At 45.2% G+C, this 24,786-nt stretch overlaps 1 protein-coding gene across 9 annotated transcripts in view; it reads left to right on the top strand.

Annotated features, from left to right (window-relative positions):
- The window catches only part of LOC115150378 (CUGBP Elav-like family member 4), a 135,995-nt gene that overhangs the window by 22,900 nt on the left and 88,309 nt on the right, over positions 1-24,786 (top strand). For all 9 annotated transcript variants that reach the window (XM_029693612.1, XM_029693605.1, XM_029693602.1 and 6 more), the window contains exon 2: positions 14,543-14,625. In XM_029693612.1, coding sequence (XP_029549472.1) covers positions 14,543-14,625 — 83 coding nt within the window. The remainder of the gene's footprint in view (positions 1-14,542; positions 14,626-24,786) is intronic.

The raw sequence follows: 24,786 nt of genomic DNA, 5'->3' as shown, positions 1-24,786 counted from the left end.
AACTTACTATGGTCAGGACGTGACAGTACCCTCCTCCAAAGGTGCAGACTCCGAATGCAACTAAACAACAAAATTTAAAAAAAGGGAGGGTAGGGTAGGGAGGGTGACAAGTGTCTATGGTGCAGTACAAGTGTCTCTGGTGCAGTACACAGAACCTTATTATCCAACGGATCCTTCAGCAGAGGAGGCGGCTCCGGTTCGGTGCGTAACCCCCGCGCCGCCCGCTGATCTGTCTGCTTCTGTACCACCGGACCGTGGATCGTCGTCAGAGGAACCGGACTGTAGATCATTGCCGGAGGCTCTGTACTGCAGACCGCCGCTGGAGGTTCCGGGCTGCGGACCACCGCTGAAGACTCCGGACTGTCGCTGGAGGTTCCGGACTGCGGGCCGTCGCTGGAGGTTCCGGACTGCGGGCCGTCTCAGGAGGTTCCGGACTGCGGGCCGTCGCCGGAAGCTCCGGACTGGGAACTGTTGCCGGAAGCTCTGGACTGGGAATGCGCACTTGAGGCCTGATGCGTGGGGCTGGCACAGGTGGCGCCAGACTAGTAACATGCACCTCAGGGCGAGTGCGGGGAGCAGGAACAGGACACCCCGGACTGGGCAGGCGCACTGGAGGCCTGATGCATGGGGCTGGCACAGGTGGCGCCAGACTGGTAACACACCTCAGGGCAAGTGCGAGGAGCAGGCACAGGGCGTACCAGGCTGGATAGACTCACTGGAGGCCGGGGTACGTGGGGCAGGCACAGGATATACTGGGCCGTGGAGGCGCACTGGAGGTCTGGAGCGTGTAGCTGGTACAACCCATCCTGGCTGGATGCTTACTTTCGCTGGCACAGGACGAACTGGGCTGTGAACACGCACTGGCGACACACTGCGCAGCGCCGGCGCAGGATATCCTGGACCGAGAAGGCGAACTGGAGACCAGGAGCGCTGAGCTGGCACCACCCTTCCTGGCTGAATGCTCAACTTAGCTCGGCAAATGCGGTGCGCGGGCACACATTGCACCGGACTGTGAATGCGCACTGGCGACACAGTGCGCTTCACCGCATAACACGGTGCTTGCTTCTTCACTCGCTCCCCAAGGTAAGCATGGGGAGTTGGCTCCGGTCTCCAACCTGACTCTGCCAATCTCCCCATGTGCCCCCCCCAAGTTTTTGGGGGGCTACCTCTCGCACTTGCCTCGTGGTTGGTATAGTGTCTCATAGTATCGCCGCTCCACTCTTGCTGCCTCGATTTCCTCTTTAGAATGGCGATACTCCCCAGCCTGCCTCCAGGGTCCTTTCCCGTCCAATATCTCCTCCCAAGTCCATTTGTCCCGCTGATCACACTGCTTGGTCCTTTGGTGGTGGGAGATTCTGTCACGGTTGTCGAAAGGAGGAGCGGACCAAAGTGCAGCGTGTATGTCGTTCCACATTTTATTTATACTGTGAAACTATGCATAAACTATACATAAATAAACTGAATGACAAAAAAAACAACTAACCGTGACGCAGAGGTGAAACATACACTACTCAAAATGAATCTCCCACAAACCCAGGTGGGACAAACACCAACTTAAATATGACCTCCAATTAGAGACAATGATGACCAGCTGCCTCTAATTGGAGATCATCTCAAACAAAGCCCAACATATAAATACAAAAACTAGAACAACCCAACATAGAAATACAAAACTAGAACATAACAACATAGAAAACTAAACTAGAAAAAAAACCTGTCACGCCCTGACCTACTCTACCATAGAAAATAACAACTTACTATGGTCAGGACGTGACAAAGACTCATGATCTCACATCTTTTAAATCATAATTATGACTGGGTAAAAGTAGACTCTGACAGAGGGACCGGCTTAATTGATGCCAGTAAATCTTCAGTTTGACATCTTGAAAACGGAATCTCTTGTAACAAAAGAGAAGAGAGTTTGGACACTTGGTAGTAAACATTATTATCACAACAGCTGTTTCTCAAACAATCACTGGTAAGATGATGACAATGCACGTAATTGGAAGAGTAGTGGTGTCTTTCCAACCTGTCTTTTGTACTTTTTAGACCTTGTGTCTTTCAACCCCTGTTTCCATTTTACTCCCTTCTGTCTTTGTCTTTTTCTTTCTTTCTCTCTCGGTGGGTGTGTCCCCCTTTAGGGTGTCTGCAGTGGGTGAGATAAGAGGCGAGTGTAGGACACAGGGGAATGGTGTTCACAGAAGCTAGGTGATCTTATCTTCGCTCCCTCTCTCTCTCTACCTTTATCTACCTCTCTCTCATCCCCCTCTTCATCTATACTCCCTTTCACTTAGCTTCTTTCTCTTCACCGCTTTCTCCTCCCTTTTCTACCCCTGCTTTCTCTTGTTCCTTTAAATGCCCTTATCTCTACCCCTCTCTCACTCTCTCTCTTCTTTTCTCTCTAATTCAACATCTCTGTCCTTCCCCTCTCTGCACTGTTGTTGATTTGAATTTGAGGCGTTGTAAAACAATGCAAGGCAACAAAATATGACTGCCTATGAATTACTACTACCAGTATGTCATGTGCGGACAAGATACCCCCATGCCTATCCAACTCGATGGATTCCCCCATTCAGCGAGCAGAGAGGACATTGGATTCAGGAAAATCGAGAGGGGGAGGAATATGCCTCTTCATCAACAGCAAATGGTGTGCTGACTCTAGCAGAGTGGAAGTCTTGACCCATTGTCCAGCCGTCTTGCAATACCTGATGGTCAAACGTCGACCCTTCTACCTCCCGAGAGAGTTTTCAGCTGTTATCGTGACTGCTGTATATATTCTACCTCAGGACAACAACAAAAACAGCAAGGTGGCACTTAACAAACTGTATTAGGCTATAAACAAGCAGGAAATCATGCACCCGGAGGCTGCTAATCTGGTTGTTGGGGATTTTAATTCCACGTCATTAAGACACTTTATGCCCAACTTCTATCAACATGTCTCGTTTGGCACTAGGGCGAATTAAGCAAGCATACAAGGCCCTCCCTCGTCCCCTTCGGAAAATCCGATCATGAGTCTATACTCCTGCTTCCTGTCTACAAGCAAAAGCTCAAACAGTAAGTACCCGTGATGCGCTCCGTAGAGAATTGGTCCTCCGAATCGGAGGCTGTGCTGCTTTGTTAGCGCTGATTGGAATATGTTCCGGGACTCCGGCGATAGCATCGACGAGCTAACCACCTCCGTCACCGGCTTCATTAGGAAATGCATCACCGACATTGTCCCTACAGTGAAGGTTTGCCGATTCCCCAATCAAATGCCCTGGATTAATACCGAGATTGGTGCTAAACTAAAGGACAGGGCTACCGCACACAGGGCTATTGCAGCCAACCCCAAGGCTAAAGCTGAGGACACAAACAAGTACAAGAAGTCCCACTAAGAACTCCACAAAGCCATCAAACAAGCAAAAGGACAGTATGCAAACAAGGTGGAATCCTATTACACAGGCTCGAATGCCCGCAGCATGTGGCAGGGGCTACAGTCCATTACGGATTACTAAGAAAGACCCAGCTTGGATCTGATCAACAGTGTCTCTCTACCAGACGAACTCAATGCATTTTATGCACTTTGACAAAAATAACACTGAGCAGTGCATGAGGGCCGGGAAGGCCTTGGTGATCTTGCTCTCCGAGGCCGACTTTAATAAGGTTTTTAATCAGGTCAAGGCAAGGCAGAGGGGCTGGACAGTATTCCTGGACGCGTTCTCAGAGCATGCACAGAAATCCAATAGAATCATCAAATCAAATGTTATTAGTCACGTGTTTCGTAAACAACAGGTGTAGACTAACAGTGAAATGCTTACTTATGGGCCCTTTCCAACAATGCAGAGAGAAAAAAAGAGAAATTATAGAAAAATAATAACACAAGGAATAAATACATAATGAGTAACGACAAAATGGCTATATACAAGAGGTACCAATACCGAGTCGATGTGCAGGGGTATGAGGTAATTGAGGTAAATACAGTTAATTTGGAAAGTATTCAGACCCCTTCACTTTTTCCACATTTTGTTACATTACAGCCTTATTCTAAAATATATATTTTTTTATATACCTCATCAATGTACACAGAATACCCTATAATGACAAAGTGAAAACAGGCTATTAGAAAAATTAGAAATACCTTTTTTACATACGTATTCAGAATCTTTGCTATGAGACTCGAAATTGAGCTCAAGTGCATCCTGTTTCCATTGATCATCCTTGAGATGTTTCTACAACTTGATTGGAGTTGCAGCATTGAAGGTTCCCAAGAACACAGTGGCCTCCATCATTCTTAAATGGAAGAAGCTTGGAACCATCAAGACCCTTCCTAGAGCTGGCCACCTGGCCAAACTGAGCAATCGGGGGAGAAGGGCCTTGGTCCGGGAGGTGACCAAGAACCCAATCGTCGCTCGGACAAAGCTCCAGTGTTCCCCTGTGAAGATGGGAGACCCTTCCAGAAGGACAACCATCTCTGCAGCACTCCACCAATCAGGCCTTTATGGTAGAGTAGCCAAACGGAAGCCACTCCTCAGTAAAAGGCACATGACAGCTCACTTGGAGTTTGCCAAAAGGCACCTAAAGGAGTCTCCGACCATGAGAAACCAGATTCTCTGGTCTCATGAAACCAAGATTGAACTATTTGGCCTGAATGCCAAGCGTCATGTCTGGAGGAAACCAGGCACCGCCCATCACCTCACCAATACCATCCCTATGGTGAAGCATCGTCGTGGCAGCATCATGCTGTGGGGATGTGTTTAATCGGCAGGGACTGGGAGACTAGTCAGGATCGAGGGAAAGATGAACGGAGCAAAGTACAGAGAGATCCTTGATGAAAACCTATTCCAGAGTGCTCAGAACCTCAGACTGGGGCGAAGGTTCACCTTCCAACAGAACAACGACCCTAAGCACACAGCCAAGACAATGCAGGAGTAGCTTCGGGACAAGTCTCTGAATGTCCTTGAGTGGCCCAGCCAGCGTCCGGACTTGAACCCGATCAAACATTTCTGGAGAGACCTGAAAATAGCAGTGCAGCGATGCTCCCCATCCAAAATGACAGAGCTTGAGAGGATCTGCAGAGATGAATAGGAGAAACTCCCCAAATACAGGTGTGCCAACCTTGTAGCGTCATACCAAAGAAGACTTGAGGCTGTAATCACTACCAAAGGTGTTTTAACCAAGTACTGAGTAAAGAATCTGAATACTTAATGTGCAATCGAAATGTGCAATTTCTGTTTTATGTTTTGAACAAATTATCAAAAATCTCTAAAACCCTGTTTTCGCTTTGTCATTATGGGGTATTGTGTGTAGATTGATGGGGGGGAAACTATTTAATCAATTTTAGAATAAGGCTGTAACATAACAAAATGTGGAAAAAGTCAAGGGGTCTGAATACTTTCTGAATGCCCTGTACATATAGGTAGGGATAAAGTGACTGGGCAAAAGGATAGCTAATAAACATTAGCAGCAGCGTATGTGATGAGTCGAAAAGTTAGTGCAAAAAGGGTCAATGCAGATAGTCCAGATAGCTATTGGCTAACTATTTAACTAACTATTTAGCAGTCTTATACCTTTGGAGTACAAGCTGTTCAGGGTCCTGTTGGTTCCTTACTTGGTGCATCGGTACAGCATGCCGTGTGGTAGCAGAGAGAACAGTCTATGACTTGATTGGCTGGAGTTTTTTTGTCAAAGACTCCTGGCAGGTATATTCACGGGCATTTTCAACCTCTCCTTGTCCCAGCCTGTAATCCCCGTGTCTCAATCTGACCACCATCATTCCTGTTCCCAAGAACTCTAAGACTACCTGCAAAAATGACTAACGCCCTGTTCTGAGCACGCTCGCATCCACATCGACTGGGCTGTAGGGGAGTGGGTCGAGAGCTTCAAGTTCCTCGGTGTCCAAATCACTAAGGACTTAAAAGGTTCCACACACAAGCACATAGTCAACCTACTCAGGAGGTTGAAAAGATTTGGCATGGGCCATCAAATCCTCAAAAGGCTATACACCATTGAGGGCATCTTGACTGGCTGCTGCACTGCTTAGTGTGGCAACTGCACCTCCCTCAATCGCATGGTGCTACAGAGGCTGGTGCAGACAGCCAAGAAGCGTCACTACAGTCCCTGGTTCGAATCCAGGCTGTATCACATCCGGCCGTGATTGGGAGTCCCATTGGGCTGCGCACAATTGACCCAGCCTCATCCGGGTTTGGCCGGGGTAGGCCGTCGTTGTAAATAAGAATTTGTTCTTAACTGAATTGCCTAGTTAAATAAAGGTTCAATTAAAAAATATTTATATATACCAGGCAGTGTGAAAGGAAGGCCAGGAAAAAAATGTAAGACTCAAGCCACCCAAGCCATAGACTGTTCTCTCTGCTTCCGCATGGCAAGCGGTACCAGAGCAACAAGTCTGACACCAACAGACTCCTGAACAGCTTCTATCCCCAAGTCATAAGACCGCTAAATAGCAAACAAAATGGCTACATGGACTATCTGCATTGACCATTTTATTTGTATTGACTCACAGGACTCCACACACTCATGCACACTCACACACACACACACACTTAATTTGCTCACACACACATTCATACTGACTCAACACACAGGCACACACACTCACATACAATCATCATACACTGAGTATACAAAACATTAAGGACATCTGCTCTTTCCGTGACATAGACTGACCAGGTGAATTCAGGTGAAAGCTATGATCCCTTATTCACTTCTTAAACTTCTTAGGGATCGGCATCCCGTCAATGGGACAGTTGTAAATCATGCAGCGCCTTGTGTCACCATCGCAGATTTTAGAGAAACAACAAATGTCGGCTGAAAGCTTAAATTCTTGTTAATATAACTGCACTGTCCAATTTACAGTAGCTATTACTGCGAGAAAAAAATGCCATGCTATTTTTTGAGAAAACCTCTTAACAACCAAACACTTTTTTCACCGTGATAGGTTTGATAAATTCACCTCTGAAGGTGAAATGTGTACTTACATTCTGAAATCTTGCTCTGCTTTATCATCCTTTTTCATATCCTAAAAAGATCCATATAGCATGTACGATCGATTTTGTATTTCCACTCGTTCAATTTGCAAAGAAAGGAATCTGTGAAAATCACAGTCAAATCACGTTCATATGTAATTCCTCAGAGATCCTAGAACGTAACAAGACTTCACTATATCATTAGGGGTGTAGTATATCCTATAGGACACCATATTCTATAGGACACCATATTTGGTCAGAGAGCAACGCTGTCACATCCTGACCTAGTAAGATGTCATTTTCTATAGTAGAGTAGGTCAGGGGGTGCTTTGGGTGGTTTGTCTGTTTTCTATTTCTATGTTTAAGTTCTAGTTTTTCTATTTCTATGTTGGGGTTTTTGGGTTGATCTCCAATTGGAGGCAGCTGGTCCTCGTATTTAAGTAGGGGGTTTTCTTCCTGGGTTTTGTGGGTTATTATATTTTGAGTAGTGTTTGTTTCTCTCTGCGTCACGGTTTGTTGTTTTGTCATATTCAGTTATTTATGTATTGCAAAGTTTCACAGATTAAATAAAATGTGGAACTACAACCACGCTGCACTTTGGTCCGCTCCTTTCGACAGCCGTGACAGAATAACCCACCATCAAAGGACCAAGCTGCGTGGGCAGGAGGACTGGATTAAGCAGTGTGCCCGGGAGGAGATGGCATCCTGGTCGCTAGAGGAGTTGGAGGAAAGGATAGACTGGACTTGGGAGCAGGTATTGGAGAGATACAACAGCCTGCCGGGGAAGCAGGTGGAGGCACGATACCAACGGCGAGGCAAGTGCGAGAGGCAGCCCCCAAAAAACTTTGGGGGGGGCACACAGGGAGATTGGCAGAGTCAGGTTGAAGACCTGTGCCAACTCCCCATGCTTACTGTGGGGGGCGAGTGATCAAGCAAGCACCATGTTATGCTGAGGTACGCACTGTGTCGCCAGTGTGCAGCTACAGCCCGGTGCGCTTGGTGCAAGCTCCTCACAGGTGCCTTGCTAGAGTTGGCATTCAGCCAGGAAGGAGTATGCCTGCTCAGCGTTCCTGGTCTCCGATGTGTCTCTTCGGCCCAGGTTATCCTGCGCCAGCTCTACGCACGGTTCGCCAACACAAACCTGTGCGACCTGTCACAACGTCTCGCACTTGTCGGGCTACGGGGGGTATCCAGCCAGGACGGGTTGTGCCAGCCATAAGCTCCAGATCTCCAGTGCGCCTCCACGACCCAGTATACCATGTGCCTGCTCTGCGCACCTGGCCTCCGGCAACGGTCTCCAGTCCGCAACCTCCAGCGATGTTCCCTAGTCCGGTGAGACCTATTCCAGCTCCACGAAGGAAGCATCCAGCAACGTTCCCTAGTCCAGAACTCCTAGAGACGTTCCCTAGTCCAGAACTCCCAGCGACGTTCCCTAGTCCGGTGAGACCTATTCCAGCTCCACGAATGAAGCCTCCAGTGATGATCTATGGTCCGAAGCATGTAGAGATGATCCATGGCAAGAAGCCTGTAGGGATGATCCATGGCCCGGAGCCTGTAGGGATAATCCATGGCAAGAAGCCTGTAGGGATGATCCATGACCCGGAGCCTGTAGAGATGATCCATGGCGTGAAGCATCCAGTGATGATCCATGGCGCGGAACCTGTAGTGATGATCCATGGCACGGAGCCTGCAGTGACGGCCCACAGTCCGGAACCTCCTGAGACAGCCCACAGTCCAGAACCTCCAGCGGCGGCCCGCAGCCCGGAGTCTCCAGCGGCGGCCCGCTGCCCAGAACCTCCAGCGGCGGACCGCAGCCCAGAACCTCCAGCGGCGGCCCGCAGCCCAGAACCTCCAGCGACGATCCACGGTCCGGTGGTACTAAAGCAGAGGGATCAGCGGGTGGAGCGGGGATTACGCCCCGAACCGGAGCCGCCTCCTCTGCTGGAGGTTGAGGTTATGTGGACTGCATTTGAGCTGCCATAGACAATTATCACCCTCCCTCCCTACCCTCCCTTTTGTTTTGTGGTTTCTTTTGTTGTTTTATGTTGCATTCGGAGTCTGCACCTTTGGGGGGGGGGGGGGTACTGTCACGTCCTGACCCTAGTAAGATGTCATTTTCTAGAGTAGGTCAGGGCGTGACAGGGAGTGTTTTGGGTGGTTTGTCTATGTTTTCAATTTCTGTTTAAGTTCTAGTTTTTCTATTTCTATGTTGGGGTTTTTGGGTTGATCTCCAATTGGAGGCAGCTGGTCCTCGTTGTCTCTAATTGGATATCATATTTAAGTAGGGGGTTTTCTCCCTGGGTTTTGTGGGTTATTATATTTTGAGCAGTGTTTGTTTCTCTCTGAGTCACGGTTTGTTGCTTTGTCATATTCAGTTATTTATGTATTGCAAAGTTTCACGGATTAAATAAAATGTGGAACTACAACCACACTGCACTTTGGTTCGTTCCTTTCGACAGCCGTGACAAACGCCTTCATGGCACGCCGATGACGCGGGCGGTCTTCACTTGAATGACTCAAAAAAGCACCAATCGGAGTCAAACAAAGCTAGCTAGATAGCCAATGAGCTGGGAAACCATGTATCTGTCGTAAAATGTAGCTACTGTACGACAGCATGCCTTTTCATTTTGGACAAAAATTATAAGAATACTCAGAGTTATGAAGTTATGAAAACTGGTTGTTTTGCAAATGTTGAACTTATAATATGGCTACTAATACTGAAAAAGCTAAATCAAATTCCAAGTATAGAGATTTGATGATATTCTTGCAGAAAAATGTAATATGAATGCAAATATCTCCACGATTTGCCCAAATGTATTTGGGTGACTTCACACTAAAGGTCATGTAGCTCGCTCATACTTCAAGTTATCTGTCTGAAACGTTGCACATACACTGCTGCCAGTCATCTTGTGGACACCATTGGAATTACTACCAGAGTGATGGCTAGAAGTGAGACCTTTCTATTGCATTTCAAAGATGGTGATAAAAAGGTTGTTTTTTTCTTTGTATTTTCTTCTAAAAGATCTATTGTGTTATATTCTCCTACAATCAATTCACATTTCCACAAACTACAAAGTGTTTCCTTTCAAATGGTACCAAGAATATGCACATCCTTGTTTCAGGGCCTGAGCTACAGGCAGTTAGATTTGGGTATGTCATTTAGGCAAACAATGAAAAAAAGGGGGCTATCCCTAAGAACCCACTTCAATCAGTGAAGATGAAGGGGATGAGACATTTAATTTTTTGTACTTTTATTTAACGAGGCAAGTTAGTTAAGAACAAATTAATATTTATAATGACAGCCTGCCTTGTTCAGGAGCAGAACACCAGATTTTTACCTTGTCAGCTCAGGGATTCAATCCACCAACATTTCAGTTACTGGCCCAACAATCTAACCACTAGGCTACCTGCCGCCCCTGGATTGTTTGTATGCCATTTAGACGGTGAATGGGAAGGACAAGATATTTAAGTTCCTTTGAACAGGGTACGGTAGTAGGTGCCAGGCGCACTGGTTTGTGTCAAGAACTGCAATGCCACTGGGTTTTTCACGCTCAACAGTTTCCCCTGTGTATCAAGAATGGTCCACAACCCAAAGGACATCCAGCCAACTTGACACAACTGTTGGAAGCATTGGAATCAACATGGGCCATGTTTGACATCTTTTAGAGTCCATGCCCTGACGAATTGAGGCTGTTCTGAGGGGCAAAAGGGGAGGGGGGTGGCGCAACTCAATATTAAGAAGGTGTTCCTAATGTTTTGTATACTGAGTGTACAGTATATGCTGCTGCTACTCTGTTTATCATATATCCTGATGCCTAGTTACCTTACCCCTATACAAATCGACCCCTACCACTCCTGTATCCCTGCACATTTGAAATATGGTATTGGCACTGACCCTGGAACTGACCCTGTATATAGCTTACTTGCTTTCTCATGTTCTTCTTATTTAAATTTCTTGTGTTTTTGTTCTACTTTACCTTACTTTATAGTATAATATTTTTTACTACTGATATTGATTACTGCAGTGTTGGGAAAGAGCTTGCTAGAAAGGCATTTCACTGTACTTGTGCACGTGACAATAAAACTTGAAACATGAAACTTGTGTAATGACCAATGTCCTGAATAAACGAATATTCAGGACATTGGATCAAGCTCTCAAATCAAACGGTTTATTCTGTCATGACGTAATATCGTTAATGTGATGACATGCTATTTATCATATAATTAACTATGTTCATAATTACGTGAATTAATCAGGCAACCATTAACTCAGTATCCTGGGGAACCATGGGAAAATGTTGTTTAATGAGCTACCGTTTCCCCATTTAACTCAAAGAATATCAGAATATCGATTTCATAGTAGTCACAAATTAATGAATTTCCTCATCAGTCTCATTCTGAATGTTGCATAATTCTTAAATCTGAACAAACCCGGGTCTCACTAAAGCATTCTGTACCATACAAATTGAGTTGATTATTTATTTATTAACAAGCTAAATGATAACATAAGATACACATACACAAACAGTCTAGGCTATTGATTAGAACTTAATACAATGACAACAGGTCCCTAGCGGACCAACACAATATGACACGTGTTACACAAGACAGAAATTTAAAGAGATAGAGAAAGAGTAAGAGAGAAATTCAACACTTGGATACATTTGTAAACTATGCTTAGTTTTAGCCCTAACACCTTGCCCCGAACTGCCGCTCTTATGGATAAAAAGTGTAATGCATGTATTTACGTGTTGAAGGTCTCCGTTGGGTATCTATTTGTGGGCTGAGTTCCGCTTAGTGAGAAAGGTTTGGCTGACGCCTTGTTCTTTTGTCTTCAGGTGTAAATCTCTGATTGTTCACACGATGTCACAATGTCATTTCTCTAAGTCGTCTGTTTCCTTGCACTCGTTCTGTGAGAGTGGTCTTCTCAGGACGGCAAATCAGCCGTGTCGACGCTCACAGCATGGGTAGGAGGGCTGTGTAGACACCCAGTGATTTGTAAAGAATAGCCGGAGGGTCCTGCTTAAATTCACCTTCCTATATACAGTACTTAGAAAAGCTACTCTGCCATGAACTTGATTGTTCAGAGATTTTCTTTGTCTTCAACCTCGTGTTGCGTTCCGGCATCATGACTAGTCATAAACCTTGGCTGCAGCGCATTGTAAACTTAGTCTGGTATGTGAATTCTTAACTCACATGTTTTATACCTTTGGGTCACAAGGGGCGTTTCCGTCTTAATGGCATGGTCTCTGGGTTCCCTGGGGCGTAGCTCATTACAAAGCAAGGTATTAGGATTTACTATAATCTCTTTTAGACAGCTAAAATCACAGTCTTATCGTCACCAAAACATCCTCTTTCATCTGGATATTCTCTACCCAACATAAAGTATCTAAACATCACATATACATTCTGAAAACTCTTCAAGTTACAATGTTTTCATTATAACATCCTCATTTAACTTTTAATAACATAGACATACATTTTCATATTCCATCCATCATTGTTACCACCATTTTGGCTGATGAAATATATTGTCCCAAAGTCCATTTATTTGATGTTCTGTAGTTTTGGACTATAAACTCTTCCTAAGGCACACAGACATTCCAGTCTCTCACATTAGAGAATAGAATTGAGTTGGGCTGCTGCCTTATAATTTACGATGGGCGTGAGGTCATAAAAGCCCCCCACCTCCATACCTCTCCCTGTCTGCGGGAGGGAGAGATGTCTCTGTAGAACTGTGATCCACTGTAACGATCCTCACAGGCCAGTCATGACAATTCCTAAACCCTTCACAGGCTACTATATGGTTGTAGGTGACCAACCCCCCCACCCCCTGCTATTCCACATCAGGGGGATTGGCCTGCTGGACCCTGCTAAACCTAAATGACTGGTAATGAGCACCAACAAAACAATAAGAGAATGTCATAACTCAGAAACAGGGTCGCTACACTAGTTTTAGCCAGCTAGAGTCAGACACAGCAAGCGCAGGGCTGAGCCTGACAATAATGATGACTGGGGCATTTGTTGAGTGTTGCGTCTGTCTGTGTGTGTGTGTGTGTGATAAAAACTTGAAACTTGATAAATGGCCGTATCAACACAATTGGGTGTATGGAAATCGAACAGCTAATTGCGCAGATTTGTGCCTCTCATTTTGCGTGGCTGCTTGGGCTGCTGTGTAACCCTCACCCTTTCAGATACTTACTTGAAATAATGGGCCTGCAGCCTAATTCAAGATGGCACCGTGGGTTGGACATGCCTCCAACCATAACCATACAGCAGCCTTAAAACGGCAATCAGCAGTTGAAACAATAACATAGTGTTCTCCCCGCCCCTGTTTCGTTAAAAAGCTGAGGAATGGCAGGTAGCCTAGTGGATAAGAGTGTTGGGCCAATAACTGAAAGGTTGCTGGTTTGAATCCCTGAGCCAACTAGGTGAAAAATCTGTCAATGTGCCTTTGAGAAAGGTACTTAACCCCAATTGCTCCTGTAAGTTTCTCTGGATAATAGTGGCTGCTAAATGTAAAAATGGATGGGGTTGGAGAAATGTAACCACTCTTAAATTCATAGACAGAGCTACGGATGCAAGGACTGACCATCCAATATTTAACCAAGGCCCATAGTAATGTACTTAATAGGGAATATGATGCTATTTGGGATGCAAGCAAGATTTTAGAGGTCTACGAGTAGGGATGTTACTTGAATGTTTGCATAATGTTTTCAAATGTCCTCTGAATATGGTTCCATGGTTTCTTGTGTTACGTATATATTTGTACATAGAGGGTCTCAATAATAACATTTACAGTCAGAAGTTGGACAGTTCTAAATAAGATTCCCCTTAGCTGACATAGCTCATACTATGTCAGCCTTATGACAGCGCTACATAGGCTTTCTGTCAAGGGGGCCTGTGTGAGTGACATGTTTCTGAGGTATCTCCTCGTTTGCCTGAGTCCCTGGCATTTCTCTGGCAGCCCCCTCACGTCAGCCAGGTGCTAAGGAAACAAGGGATTGTGGGAACATATAGAGCGGAGAGAGAGGCTGTCAGGGAAATGTCTGCCTTGTCACAGCAAAGTGAGGACTGACACACACCGATGGACGACTGGATAACCGCAGACTTAGACTGGCAGGGAGAGAGAGAGAGGGAGAGCCACATCAGATTTGACATGTTATGGAAGAAAGTAGCTACTGTAGCTAGATTAGCTTTCACACGTTTCCAAATCTCTGCTATATAAGAACTGGCAATAGGGAAAGTAAATTGTTTTGCATATATACTGTAGAGTAAGTAGTTTTCGTAAGCAAAACTAAACGGTTGTCTTTAAAGCAAGAACACAGATCTGTGCACACAGAGATATAATTATTTAGCTGCAGGCTTGCTGTGTGTGTGGAGCTCGCTCTCTCTCTCTCTCTTTCTCTCTCTCTCTCTCTCTTCCTCTCATACTCAGGGGACGGCTGTTTGTGTTGTTTTTGGCTTTTCTCTGTGATGGTTTTGAGTGGTCTCCTCCTCCAGTTGCTGTCTCTCAGTGTTTGTCCCAGTATGCTAACACTTCTTTACCATCTCTCTGCCCTCTCTGTTCTCTCTCTCAGGCTGTGCCTTCCTAACCTACTGTACCAGAGAGTCGTCCCTGAAAGCTCAGAATGCCCTCCACGAGCAGAAGACCCTGCCAGGGGTAAGTTACCACCAGTGTCATAGTCTTCATACCCTATATAGTGTACTACTTCTGACCAGAGCTAGTGCACTAAATAGGGAAGAGGGTGCCCATTTGCTCTATGTACTGTATGTCCCCTCAAGCACCTTCTCATACAGCCAGGAGAATACATGGTGAACTAATGGTAAAATAATGATGTTTCTAGAGACAATATCATTCTCATCATCACTCAATGCCTAGGTTTACCTCCACTGTATTCACATCTGTCTGTACATTATGCCTTGAATCTATTCTACAGTGACCAGAAACCTGCTCCTTTCACTCTCTGTTCCGAACGTACTAGAGGACCAGTTCTTATAGCCTTTAGCCGTACCCTTATTCGACTCTGCTCCTCTGGTGATGTAGAGGTTAACCCAGGCCCTGCAGTGTCTAGCTCCACTCCCATTCCCCAGGCGCTCTCATTTGTTGACTTCTGTAACCGTAAAAGCCTTGGTTTCATGCATGTTGACATTAGAAGCCTCCTCCTTAAGTTTGTTTTATTCACTGCTTTAGCACACTCTGCCAACCCGGATGTCCGAGCCATGTCTGAATCGTGGCTTAGGAAGACAAAAAAACCTGAAATTTCCATCCCTAACTATAACATTCCCTGACAAGATAGAACTGCCAAAGGTGGTTGACTTCCAATCTACTGCAGAGATAGCCTGCAGAGTTCTGTCTTACTGTCCAGGTCTGTGCCCAAACAATTTGAGCTTCTACTTTTAAAAATCCACCTTTCCAGAAACAAGTCTCTCCTCGTTGCTGCTTGCTATAGACCACCTTCTGCCCCCAGCTGTGCCCTGGACACCATATGTGAATTGATTGCCCCCCATCTATCTTCAGAGCTCATGCTGTTAGGTGACATAAACTGGGACATGCTTAACACCGCGGCCATCCTACAATCTAAGCTTGATGCCCTCAATCTCACACAATTTATCAATGAACCTACCAGGTACAACCCCAAATCCGTAAACACGGGCACCCTCATAGATATCATCCTAACCAACCTGCCCTCCAAATACGTCTCTGCTGTCTTCAACCAGGATCTCAGCGATCACTGCCTCATTGCCTGCATCCGTAATGGGTCTGCGGTTAAGCAAACACCCTTCATCACTGTCAAACGCTCCCTAAAACACTTCAGCGAGCAGGCCTTTCTAATCGACCTGGCCCGGGTATCCTGGAAGGATATTGACCTCATTCCGTCAGTAGAGGATGCCTGGTTATTCTTTAAAAGTGCTTTCCTCACCATCTTAAATAAGCATGCCCCATTCAAAAAATGTAGAACCAGGAACAGATATAGCCCTTGGTTTACTCCAGACCTGACTGCCCTTGACCAGCACGAAAACATCCTGTGGCGTATTGCATTAGCATCGAATAGCCCCCGCGATATGCACATTTTCAGTTAGGAACCACTGACAGGCAGTTAAGAAAGCAAAGGCTAGCTTTTTCAAACAGGAATGTGCATTCTGTAGCACAAACTCCAAAACGTTTTGGGACCATGTAAAGACCATGGAGAATAAGAGCACCTACTCCCAGCTGCCCACTGCACTGAGGCTAGGAAACACTGTCACCACTGATTAATACACGATAATTGAGAATTTCAATAAGCATTTTTCTACGGCTGGCCTTGCTTTCCACCTGGCTCCCCCTACCCCGGTCAACCGCCCTGCACCCCCTGCAGCAACTTGCCCAAGCCTCCCCCATTTCTCCTTCACCCAAATCCAGATAGCTGATGTTCTGAAAGAGCTGCAAAATCTGGACCCCTACAAATCAGTCGGGCTAGACAATCTGGACCCTGTCTTTCTAAAATTATCCGCAGAAATTGTTGCAACCCCTATTACTAGCCTGTTAAACCTCCCTTTCGTATCGTCTGAGATGCCCAAAGATTGGAAAGCTGTAGCGGTCATCCCCCTCTTCAAAGGGGGAGACACTCTAGACCCAAACTAATATAGACCTATATCTATCCTACCCTGCCTTTCTAAGGTCTTCAAAAGTCAAGTTAGCAAACAGATCACCGACCATTTCGAATCCCACCGTACCTTCTCCGTTATGCAATCTGGTTTCCGAGCTGGTCATGGGTGCACCTCAGCCACGCTCAAGGTCCTAAACGATATCATAACCACCATCGATAAGAGACAATACTGTGCAGCTGTATTCATTGACCTGGCCAAGGCTTTCGACTCTGTCAATCACCACATTCTTATCGGCAGACTCAACAGCCTTGGTTTCTCAAATGACTGCCTCGCCTGGTTCACCAACTACTTCTCAGACAGAGTTCTGTGTGTCAAATCGGAGGAACTGTTGTCCGGACCTCTGGCATTCTCTATGGGGCTGCCACAGGGTTCAATTATCGGGCCAACTCTTCTCTGTATACATCAATGATGTCACTCTTGCTGCTGGTGATTCTCTGATCCACCTCTACGCAGACAACACCATTCTGGATACTTCTGGCCCTTCTTTGGACACTGTGTTAATTAACCTCCAGACGAGCTTCAATGCTGTACAACTCTTCTTCCGTGGCCTCCAACTGCTCTTAAATGCAAGTAAAACTAAATGCATGCTCTTCAACCGCTTGCCTCTCCTTCCAGACTCACATTAAGCATCTCCAATCCAAAATTAAACCTAGAATCGGCTTCCTATTTCGCAACAAAGCATCCTTCACTCATGCTGCAAACATACCCTCGTAAAACTGACTAAACTACCGATCCTTGACGTTGTCCTTTACAAAATAGCCTCCAACACTATACTCAGCAAATTGGATGTAGTCTTTCACAATGCCATCCATTTTGTCAGCAAAGCCCCATATACTACCCACCACTGCGACCTGTATGCTCTCGTTGGCTGGCCCTCGCTTCATATTTGTCGCCAAACCCACTGGCTCAAGGTAATCTACAAGTCTTTGCTAGGTAAAACACTGCCTTATCTCAGGTCACTGGTCACCATAGCAGCACCCACCCGTAGCACGCGCTCCAGTAGGTACAGGTGAAGTCAGAACTTTACATACACCTTAGCCAAATACATTTAAACTGTTTTTCACATTTCCTGACATTTAATCCTAGTACAAATTCCCTGTCTTAGGCCAGTTAGGATCACCACTTTATATTAAGAATGTGAAATGTGAGCATAATAATTATTATTTCTTTCATCATATTCCCAGTGGGTCAGAAGTTTACATACACTCAATTAGTATTTGGTAGCATTGCCTTTAAATTGTTTAACTTGAGTCAAACGTTTTGGTAACTTTCCACAACCTTCCCACAATAAGTTTTGGCCCATTCCTCCTGACAGAGCTGGTGTAACTGAGTCAGGTTTGTAGGCCTCCTTGCTTGCACATGCTTTTTCAATTCTGCACACAAATTGTATATAGGATTGAGGTCAGGGCTTTGTGATGGCCACTCCAATACCTTGACTTTGTTGTCCTTAAGCTATTTTGACCCAACTTTGGAAGTATGCTTGGGGTCATTTGCGACCAAGCTTTAACTTCCTGACTGATGTCTTGAGATGTTGCTTCAATATATCCACATAATTTCCATGCCTCATGATGCCATCTATTTTTTTAAGTGCACCAGTCCCTCCTGTAGCAAAGCACCCCCACAACATGATGCTGCTACCCCCAAGCTTAACGGTTGGGATGGTGTTCTTCGGCTTGCAATCCTCCCCCTTTTTCCTCCAAATATAATGATGGTCATTATGGCCAAACAGTTCTATTTTTGTTTCATCAGACCATAGGACATTTCTCCAAAAAGTATAATCTTTGTCCCCATGTGCAGTTGCAAACCGTAGTCTGGCTTTTGTATGGCAGTTTTGGAGCAGTGGCTTCTTCCTTGCTGAGTGGCCATTCAGGTTATTTCGATATAGGACTCGTTTTACTGTGGATATAGATACTTTTGTACCTGTTTGCTCCAGCATCTTCACAAGGTCCTTTGCTGTTGTTCTGGGATTGATTTGCACTTTTTGCACCAAAGTACGTTCATCTCTAGGAGACAGAACACGTCTCCTGGTGTTTATACTTGCGTACTATTGTTTGTACAGATGAATGTGGTACCTTCAGGAGTTTGGAAATTGCTCCCATCAATGAACCAGACTTGTGGAGGTCTACAATTATTTTTCTGAGGTCTTGGCTGATTTCTTTTGATTTTCCCACGATGTCAAGCAAAGAGGCACTGAGTTTGAAGGTAGGCCTTGAAATACATCCACAGGTACACCTCCAATTGACTCAAATGATGTCAATTAGCCTATCAGATGCACAAAAGTAGATGTCCTAACTGACTTGCCAAAACTATAGTTTGTTAACAAGACATTTGTGGAGTGGTTGAAAAACGAGTTTTAATGACTCCAACCTAAATGTATGTAAACTTCAACGGTATATTTCACTGTTCACCCCCAAAGCCAATTCCTCCTTTGGCCCTCTTTCCTTCCAGTTCTCTGCTACCAATGGCTGGAACAAACTGCAAAATAATCACTGAAGCTGGAGACTCATATCTCTGTCAATAACCTTAAGCACCAGCTGTCGGAGCAGCTCACAGATCACTGCACATGTACATAGCCAATCTTTAAATAGCCCATCCAACTGCCTCATCCCCATACTGTTATTTATTTTGCTCCTTTGCACCCCAGTATCTCTACTTGCACATTCATCTTCTGCACATCTATCACTCCAGTGTTTAATTGCTATATTTATTGCCTTACCTCCCTTATCCTACCTCATTTGCACACGCTGTTTATAGACTTTTTCTATTGTATTATTGACTGTATGTTTTTTTATTCCATGTGTAACTCTGTGTTATTGTTTGTGTTGCACTGCTTTGCTTTATCTTGGCCAGGTCGCAGTTGTAAATGAGAACTTGTTCTCAACTAGCCTACCGGGTTAAATAAAGGAGAAATAAAATTAAAAAATTAAAAAACAATATCAAATGACAAACCAATTTGACACCCATGCAGCTCGCCACCACACGTTTATTCTCAAATATACCATGTAGTGGCTTCCTTTCCTCTTTACCATAGCCACTGCCCAAGCCTGAAGCGGGGTTGTTTGGTACGCATACAGTCCACACTCAAGGTTTCCAAAAAGCCAAACATTCAATGTGATCCAGGGATATGGTGCAACAAAAATGTTTATTCTTCTTATATCTAACAGGAAAATGAATATCCAATCAACTTAAAACATAGGTTACTTGATATGGAAAATACACAATATGACCTGTCTGTATGTCTGTATGTCTGTATGGTCAAAAAACTATACCGCTCCCGCGTCTAGCAAGGACTCCTCCCCCCAAAGGCCCAACTTCCTGCTTTTATCCTAACACACTTACTGCAGTACAATGAATGGGCAAGAGGGGGGAACAAAAACTAAGTTACACTAACAACAAGTGAATACATCTCAATCAGGTAAATATAAATCATAAAGGTACGTACCTAATATTTCATCATATACATTCATATTTACACAAATATACATGGAGCTCTGAATGTTCTGTCTTTTATACAAATATGTCCAAATCGGCTCTAACATACCGGCCCCTGATTGTTAACTGCACTGAGTGGACAACAATTACTTAATATCAAACGTAGAGCCAATACACAAAACATTCAATACCAGAGCACCATTACAGTTCATAGCTATATACAAATATACAAGGTGCCATATAGGAAAATAGTCCGTAGATCTCAGTCTGAGTTGAAGTGTTCAGGTGTTCAACTTCCAAAAATGTCAAGAGTATGACGTCCAAAAAATGTATGACTACGACATCAAAGAATGTAAGAGTACAACATCAACGAATCAGAGGTGCACGTGATTCAAAGATGGAGCACTGTGTATGTGTGTGTGTGTGTGTGTGTGTGTGTGTGTGTGTGTGTGTGTGTGTGTGTGTGTGTGTCTCACTCCGCCGCCTCCAGGAGCAGACAGAGTTTATTGATAGGTCTCTGTAAGATATTGGTCTTGGTCTTAACCATGACGCTCCGGACAAGACCTTTGGCCCCTGGCAAAGCCTCCACCACACGCCCCATTAGCCAAGAGTTCCTAGGGGCGGTGTCGTCGACGATGACCACAAGGTCACCAGGACTAAAGTTTCTCTTAGTTTTGGTCCACTTGTTCCGCTCCTGCATAAGTGGAAGATACTCCCTGATCCATCTCTTCCAGAAGAGGTCGGTAATATATTGTACTTGCTTCCATCTCCTTCGTGAGTATAGGTCGCTTCTCTGGAATAGTCCTGGTGGCAGGACTGGCTTTGCTTTCAGATGAAGCAGATGGTTCGGAGTCAGGGGTTCTAGATCATTAGGGTCATTTGTTACAGTTGTGATTGGTCTGTCGTTCATGATCGCCTCAACTTCACACAAGGCTGTCTGCAAAGCCTCATCATCCAGTACTTGCTCTTTAAGGACTGAATAGAGGATCTTTTTCACTAGTCGGATCAACCTCTCCCATACCCCCCCATGGTGGGCTCCAGAAGGAGGATTGAATGACCATGTCACTCCTTCCTTCAGTAATTCATTTTGAATCTTGTTGTGATCCAGCTCTTTCAGAGCTTCTCCTAGCTCTCTGTGTGTTCCAACAAAGTTGGTGCCATTGACTGTTCTGATACTTGTGACTGGGCCCCTTCGACAGATGAACCTGCGCAGGGCATTGATACAGGAATCAGTATCCAGATAACTAGCAACTTCTAGATGGACAGCTCGACTCACAAGGCAAGTAAAGATCACACCATACCGCTTCACATGAACGTGGCCTCGCTTCACCTCTATGGGGCCGAAGTAATCTATGCCCACATGGGTGAAAGGCGGCAAATCAAGTGACACCCGATCTTGTGGAAGGTCGGCTATCTTCTGTTCTCCAGCTCTAGCTTGCATCCGCCTGCAGAAGACACAGCTCTTAAGGATCTTCCTTGCTAAGGAGTTGGCACAGGGTATCCAATATCGCTGGCGAAGTCTAGAAAGCATGTGACCTCTCCCAGAGTGGCCAACCTGCTCATGGATGTGGAGTAAGATCAGTCTGGAGATGTAGGAGTCTTTGGGTAGGATCATAGGATTCTTTAGTTCCGTAGGCATAGCAGCTTTGCTTAACCTTCCTCCCACTCTCAGAATGCCATTGTCAACAATTGGATCAAGCTTACAGATTGAGCCATTTCTCTTGGCACATTGTTTTCCTTTCACAACTAGTGCAATTTCTTGTTTAAAGTGCTGTCGTTGCTCAAATCGAATGATGGCCTTTTCTGCTTCATCTAGGTCATCCACAGACAGACTTTCTTTTCCAAATGTCAGTTTGAACTTGTCAATTTGTTCCTTCAGTGAGTTTGTCAGACTCTGATCTGAACCTGGATCAGTTTGTGTGAGAACTTTCCTTTTCTGGCTTAACTGTAGAAGAAGTCTCTTCAGTTTCAGCATCCAGGCAACTGCTTTCTTCAAGCTGTTCCATGTTGAATAGTACTCAATCAGTTTGCTGGTCGGACTCTTTTCTTCCACACATATACTGTTTACGATGACGTCTTTTCTCACCTCTGGGTCATCCGAAGGGATGGAGCCAAGCTCCCCGGGGACTTTTGGCCATTGTGTTTCTGTTTTCTCCAGGAATTCTGGTCCTTTGCGCCATCTCTTTGAGTTCAGGAAAATTTCAACATGTAATCCTCTTGAAGCACCATCGGCTGGGTTGTGTTTGGAGTTCAAATACCTCCACTGTTTTGCTTTCGATAGGTCACAGATCATAGCAACCCTATTAGCCACAAAGGTATGGAATCTCTTGGTATCGTTGCGGATGTATTTTAGCACAGACTGGCTGTCTGTCCAGAAAGTTGACTCCTCAAGTTCAATCTGGAGCTCCAACCTTAACATCCTGTCCACTCTCACTGCCAATGTTGCTGCAGCAAGTTCCAGTCTGGGGATCGTCATCTGCTTGAGTGGAGTGACCCTTGATTTCCCCAGTATGAATGCAATGTGGACCTTTCCCATACCGTTTGTGAACCTAAGGTAGCTTGCCGTGCCATAACCTTGCTCACTTGCGTCACCGAAGTGATGCAGCTGTGCGGTCTTGACTTGACCAAAGTTCTCAGGCATCATACACCTGTCTATCTGGAATCTGGAAAGCTGGTCTAGCTCTGAGAGCCATCTCTTCCATGAAATAGAGTGTTCTTCGGGGATGACTTCGTCCCATCCACACTTTAGCTTGCAGAGCACTTGAAGAATTTGCTTTGCCTTTAATACGAATGGGGCGAGGAAACCTAATGGATCATAAACAGAGCTGACAGTAGAGAGAATACCTCTTCTTGTAAGGGGTCTGTTCTTGACAATGACTCGGAAGGTAAACACATCTCTTTCAATGTTCCATCGGATTCCAAGTGCTCTTTCAACAGGCAGCTTTTCTCTGTCCAGGTCCAGTTCTTTTATCTGCTTGGCTTTGTGTTCATCAGGGATAGAAGCCAGCACAGCACGGCTGTTGCCGACCCACTTGGTCAATTTGAACCCACCCTGAGAGCACACATCCATGAGGTTTTTTGTGAGAGCTATGGCTTGTTCTTCTGTGGCCACTGACTTGAGGCAGTCATCAACGTAGAAGTTGGACTTGACTGTTTGAATCACCTCTTCATCGTACCTCTCACAGTTGTCTTCTGCAGTCTTTCGTAGTGCAAAATTTGCACAACTTGGAGAGGATATAGCACCGAAAAGATGTACTGTCATTCTGTACTCCTCCAATCTTTTGTTAGTGTCACCATCCGGCCACCATAGGAATCGCAGGAAGTCTAAGTCATCTTCATGGACACGTACTTGATGGAACATTCCTTCGATGTCTGCCATAATGGCAATGTGCTCTTGCCGAAATCTTAGCAAGACTCCTATAAGCGTGTTTGCCAGGTCAGGGCCTTGAAGGAGTTCACTGTTAAGAGATGTACCTTTATAGGATGATGAACAGTCAAACACCACTCGTATTGTTCCTTTGCGCTTATGGTGAACGCCATGGTGTGGTATGTACCATACCTTGCCTTTCTTTCTGAGAAGCTGTTCTTGTGGTACCTTCTCGGCATAACCTTTTGTTATCATCTCTTCCATGAAGCCTTTGTACTCTGCAGCATAACCTTCATCCTTCTTAAACTTCCTGATGATATTTAGAGCCCGCTGCTTTGCCATGTCACGATTGTTCGGCAGGACTACCTGTTTGTTGCGAAAGGGCAACGGTAAGTAGTAGTGACGGTCTTTGAGGGTTATGGAGCTTGATACTATCTCCATAAACTTACGATCCTCAGCTGACATTTCACTTTTCTCTTCATACCCTCTCTCAGGGAAGTCATGGTTGTATTGATTTACAAGAAGAACCCCCAGGTCGGCCATTGAGATACGATTGGCCATCACCGTAGGACATCCAGATTCTTCTGCCATGGTAGAATTGTTAAGAGGACCGTTCATCACCCATCCAAAGATGGTTTTCACTGCATACGGTCCGTTGCCTTGGCTATTTATGATTTGCCAGGGTTCCATTGCCTTTGGAGCATTTACGCCAATCAGGAGTTCGACGTCGGCATCAATTTCCTTCAACTGAACCTCTTTCAGGTATGGCCACCTTTTGAGATCTTTCTGAGTGGGAATGTTCTCTCTTGTCACTGGGATCTTATTTTGGGTGTAGACCTTTGGTAATGCAAGAAATGTGTTGCCTTCCACGTTGCCAATCTCTAATCCAGATATCTCAAAGCTCTTGGTAGGACTCTCCTGCCCCATTGTGCGTAGCAGAATTTCAGTCTCACTGCATTTAGCATTCAGCTGCCTCATGAGTCTCTCCGTACAAAATGTTGCAGAGCTACCAGAATCAAGAAACGCATAGGTTAACACAGACTTGCTTCCATTTGCCACCTTTACTTGAACTGGCACAATTGCAAGTGCACAATCTGTACCGGCCCCGGTATCTTCACCAGCTTCCAGTGAGACAAGAGCACTGCTGACAGTCTCCTCCCGCTTTACTGCTACACCACTCATATCTGCCGTTTGAGATCTAAATCTCGCTCTTCCTTCAATGTGCAGGATAGTGGGGTGCTTTCTTTGACAGCTCTGACAGGTCATCCTTCTTTTACATTCTTTGCTTAAGTGTCCTCTCATCAAACAGCCAAAACAAAGGCCTTTTGATCTCAGAAACTCAACCTTGGATTCATGTGGCTGTGCCTTCACCTG

This window comes from Salmo trutta, chromosome 16 (genome assembly GCF_901001165.1).
Source record: "Salmo trutta chromosome 16, fSalTru1.1, whole genome shotgun sequence".
Taxonomy (NCBI): Eukaryota; Metazoa; Chordata; class Actinopteri; order Salmoniformes; family Salmonidae; genus Salmo; species Salmo trutta.
The sequence above is the reverse complement of the archived record's forward strand: the minus strand, read 5'-3'. Positions and strand labels throughout refer to the sequence as shown.